At 35.8% G+C, this 4,755-nt stretch overlaps 1 protein-coding gene across 1 annotated transcript; it reads right to left on the bottom strand.

The window, feature by feature from the left end:
* Positions 1-290: 290 nt before the first annotated feature.
* On the bottom strand, positions 291-3,536 carry LOC132281874 (LEAF RUST 10 DISEASE-RESISTANCE LOCUS RECEPTOR-LIKE PROTEIN KINASE-like 2.1). The gene is made up of 3 exons (XM_059783537.1): positions 2,777-3,536; positions 1,874-1,927; positions 291-1,390 (listed from the first exon to the last, which is right to left on the bottom strand). Exons 1-3 carry the CDS (start codon positions 3,534-3,536, stop codon positions 291-293), a joined length of 1,914 nt encoding a protein of 637 aa, XP_059639520.1.
* Positions 3,537-4,755: the final 1,219 nt, after the last annotated feature.

Here is a 4,755-nt window from a genome sequence, read left to right as displayed (position 1 = left end):
TTTTTAATTACCATTTAAAAACATCACCTTCATCTATCTGCAAAAAATACAAAAACTTGTATGATGTAAATTAAAAAGCTGCGCACACCTCACTTACCCATAATAATAATAATAATAATAATAATATTAAGCTGCACACATTGCCTTAAAGTTTTGATTGCCATATTAAAGTCCTTGTAAACCAGAATCTTATAATGATATGTTCTGCTAAATTTGTTAGGAATGATTAGACAAAATGGACGATATGTAATTTTAACAATGAATTAGAACTTCAGTAATGTAGTATAAGATTATTCCGTTGCTGCTGATTTTGAAGGAGAATATAAGTAGGGTCTGGGTGGAATTTCCAGGGTCTCTATGCCACCTTCCAGCATTTCCATCACCTTACTCATTGATGGCCTTTGTAAAGGATAGGTTTGTATGCACCACAACCCTACTAATATCATCTTCATTGCCATTTCGTTTTCTTCCACGGTCATGTCATCTTGAAATCCTAACTTTTCATTTAGCTTAAGGTGCTTATAGACCCAATGTGGAAAATATATCTTGTTGGTATGGCTCGCCCCATCATCAACATTCTTTCTTCCTCCAACCATTTCTAATATCATCATTCCATAGCTATAGACATCAGACTTGTGCGATATTCCTCCCAAGTTTCTGCAGCACACTTCAGGAGCAATATACCCTACCGTCCCTCTAGCTTCCAACATTGATATAATGCTCTCTTTCTTAGTACATAGTTTTGCAAGCCCAAAATCGGAGATCTTAGGACAAAAATCTTCATCAAGAAGAATATTGTGAGGTTTTATGTCAAAATGCAATATCCGTTGGTTACACCCACGGTGCAAGTACTTAAGTCCTCGAGCTATCCCAATTGAAATTTGATACAGTTTTTCCCAACCCAAATGCCCATTGGTCTTCAAAAGGCCTTCACTGTATATAAATTTTTCAAGAAATCCATTAGGCATGAATTCGTAAATGAGAGCTCTTTTACGGTCTTCAACACAAAACCCCAAAAGAGTGACAACATTAACATGTGAAGTCCTACTGATACTTGCAACCTCGTTGATGAATTCTTCTCCATTTCCTTTGGATTCATCAAGGAGCTTCACTGCTACAAGATGACTGTCAAGTAGTTTTCCTTTGTACACACAACCATATCCTCCTTGACCAAGTTTATCTCTGAAATTGTTTGTCATTTTCTTAACATCTGAATATTTATATCTTTTGGGAAATAGAGATCCATGGTTCTTAATAAAGGCCTCAAGATTCTGATTATAGTTTATTTTCTTCCTCCAGAATATGATTGATCTATATGAAGAGGTTTTTGATGTAGTGCAACACAAAATGATACTTAGTAGTAATATTCCAATTCCGCCCAAAACAACTCCTGTTCAGATTAGTATCAAATATAGAAAGAAAAAAATTAGAGGTTAGTGATCAAATATAGAAAGGAAAAAAATTAGAAATGATCTCATTTATATTCAAAATTAGCAATATTGGCATGTCATTGGTAATTGAGCAATCTCAAGGGAAAAAAAAACAACTATTTTCAGATTTTGTAAAGGTATAATTCTTTCAATGGTTAGACTTAGAAATGATTGCATGTTTATTTGTCATTTTTAATGTATATTGACAAACAAATCATGGTTAAGAATTCTAAATATGTTAGGAGAGAAAGAAAGCAAACAAGAAATAATTAGTCACACTCTCCAACCTGACTATACCCTTTTCTCCCTAAGATTAATTTATCTGTCACTCAGAAGTCCACTGAAAAAATAGAAATTACAACAATCACTTTTAAAAAATATAACTAATTGGTATAAGAGTATGGTACCTATTGTCAAAATCCTTCGTAAGGTCCATTTATAACCTGCAGCAAAAACATTGCAGTCATCTGGATCGGCCTTGAGAGAAACCAAAGCAACTGATTAATGAATCATATATTTAGTTTGTTTTTTAAAAAAATTAAGAGTTATGCTACACAAGCCCTGATCATTTCAACTAAAATGGTGGGCCAAATGCATCCCTTCCATGCATCCAAGTGGGACTAAAACATAGATTCAACATTCATCTAATTTAAGGCTTCACAAACCCTTTGGTTAAGGAAGCACGTTAGTTTTGTTAGGCTTAAATATCATTTTTCTTTTCTTAATTAACGGGCAGATTGTAGCTTAGTCCAAAAACAGTTGTGTTTGGATTGAATACAAAAGTTAAAAAAATAAAAAAGTGAAATTCAGATGGTGAAATGGAATATAGCGAATATTATAATGGTGGGATTGATACAGAGATTCTTAAAAAAAAAAAAAAAAAAAAAAAAATGAAAAAAAAAAAAAAAATCGTAGTGAATTTTATAAATAAGTCCATTACTCTATTCCATATTTACATGTTAAAAAGGCCTTCACATGCACGGACCCACTACTGGATTTTTTTTTTTTTGTATTTTATATTTCAAATTTTTAAAAATTTATGAATATATTCTCACTAAAATTACAATTCGCCCCCACTAGAATTACTTTTTTGTAATTTTATTTTTAATTTTTTGAAAGTTTATGAACATACCTCCACAAAAATTATAATTTGCCCCATTGAATTTTTTTTTTTTTTTTTTTTTTTTTCAATTTTTTTAGAATTTTTTAAAATAACCCACACAAATTAAAGCCCATCAGCCTCTCAAAGTCCATCACTATTCAAAATGGGTGGCTAATGTTGGTCTATTTAAACAAAATACCATGTTAATCAAACGCAGGAGTAAAATTTAACGAAAAGAAGGTACCTTTTTTGCAGTATTGTCCTTGAGTGGTGCCATCGGGGCAAAAGCACAACAACTCTCTAGTCAAGTTGTCGTAGCCACAGCGCCCGTGAGACGCCTCGCACGCACCGCACTCTTTCACCGTCCCCCAATTGAGCATAAACCCGTTGTTCATGACCCAAACAACCATACTCGTGAACACAGAAGAAATATTTTGGATCATCGGGTTCTCCATCGCAGTTGTCACCACTTTCTCCTCACAGTAATCGTACCAATTATTAACGTTAGGCTCTGTTCCGGCCACGAAAACATAGGAAGACTTGTTCAAACCAAATCCCAAGCACCGTATAGGAGGATCATCTGTAGGGTAACCACTGCAATTGAAGTAAAAATTAACGTTCAAATCTGATTGGGAGTGAAACAATGGAACAGTACAAGTGTCAAGACTGAGGTTGTGACGCGGCCTGGGGCAGTATGGGTCGGTGGTAGCATGGACATTGACGAGAATGAGGGTGTTATTGTCATAATTTATATTTATAACGCTGTAAGCGTCGTTGTTGGGTAGGTTGATGATGAGCTGGTCAGAGCTCGAGCAGTTGAGGCCGAGGCCCCGGTAACCGCAGTGCTGGCTCGAGGTTGTGGTGTCTACTCGCCAAAACGGGTAGCTAATGTTAACGTCGCCACACATGTGCCAAGGGCATGAATCTATGTCCTTGCCGCCATTGGAGGTACTGATGATCAGGAAGCAGAGAGAGGAAGCAATGATGAAGAGAAGCTGAGACATGCTGATCGAAAATGTTTAAACAAGTATTTCAAACAAGGAACTGATTCTAACCACTTCATGTGGCTGCAAAGAAATACAAGAGCATTGCTCTGAAAATTTTAAAGAAATTGGGACATCCGCATCTTGGCTACATCTCAAGAATATACCTACTTCCAAGAATAGCCGAACAGAGAATCAATTTTTTATTTTTATGTAGGACTCTTGATATATTTGAAACTCCCTGTAAAGGTTTGGTTTTGCTAGCTGTACTTAAATGCTCCTTCCTACTGCTTTCTGTTTGCTTCCTTTCGTGCTTGCTTGTACGAGGAGTAATTATATATAGTCCCGGAATTATTGTTCTTGGCGAAATCACCATTGGACAGGTTAGTAATTGGGTTGAAAATGTGTAAATTTTATGTTTCCGTGTCTAATGATAATTGGCCAAGAATATACTAGCTAACCTTTTGTCACAAAAAAAAAAAATTAAAAAAGAGAAAATAAAAGAAGAACTTGAAAATTATTATGTAATATTTTTTAATGAATGTAAAAATTCTACCAAAGATGGAGAATTTGTTACAACACGCATTCAAGAAGTCCGGCACATTGTGAGGAGACGGGGAAAATGAATGTGACAGGTTTTGCGACTAATATGCGTGTAGGGGTTCTTTTTGCTAAATAATAAAATAGTAATAAAAAGAGATATCAGTAATACAAATACGAAGGAAAACAGAAGAGATGCTTAGTGTAAACGGAGGAAAAGAAGACCAATTAACCAGATCCAGATGGTGGTAGGGCCAATATACAATGTGACAGCTTTCCTTTTTTGTTCGGAGAGTCCCCCTTTTTCTTCATAGGACAATGCTATTAATAGATCGAGATTCCATTAGTCATTATCCAATGGTCCCTTCTATGCATGGTTTCTCGCATGCATCACCCCCAATCCGAATTACGCGAGTAATCATGCAGATTTAGAGGGCTGAAGGGTCTAATCCTTTCCTCGAGCCTTGTCCCATGTTGCCATGTCACTTCTCCCCTAATCAGGGGCATTAAATATTAATTGGCCGTCGGTTGGTCAAGCTTGACACAGCATTAATTGTGATTTTAAGGTTTGCTGTCATAACGTGTATAATCCCATCATCTTGTTAATTGGGCCTTGCTAAGAGCGAAGGCACTTCTTGACTTCTCATCCACCATTCCAAGATCCTCCTAGGTTTCCCAAATATGAACTCCCATAACACAG

This window comes from Cornus florida, unplaced genomic scaffold, assembly GCF_030987335.1.
Source record: "Cornus florida cultivar Cherokee Brave unplaced genomic scaffold, ASM3098733v1 CherokeeBrave_3.0.0_Hap2_Chr11, whole genome shotgun sequence".
Classification (NCBI taxonomy): Eukaryota; Viridiplantae; Streptophyta; class Magnoliopsida; order Cornales; family Cornaceae; genus Cornus; species Cornus florida.
The sequence above is the reverse complement of the archived record's forward strand: the minus strand, read 5'-3'. Positions and strand labels throughout refer to the sequence as shown.

Bases quoted from the DNA above. Each gene is read 5' to 3' on its own strand.
- LOC132281874 (XM_059783537.1), bottom strand. From the start codon at position 3,536: ATGTCTCAGCTTCTCTTCATCATTGCTTCCTCTCTCTGCTTCCTGATC. The intron at 1,928-2,776 runs GTACCTTCTTTT...TTCATTAATCAG, and splicing joins AGGACAATACTGCAAAAAAG to TTGCTTTGGTTTCTCTCAAG. The intron at 1,391-1,873 runs GTTATAAATGGA...TAATCTGAACAG, and splicing joins CTGCAATGTTTTTGCTGCAG to GAGTTGTTTTGGGCGGAATT.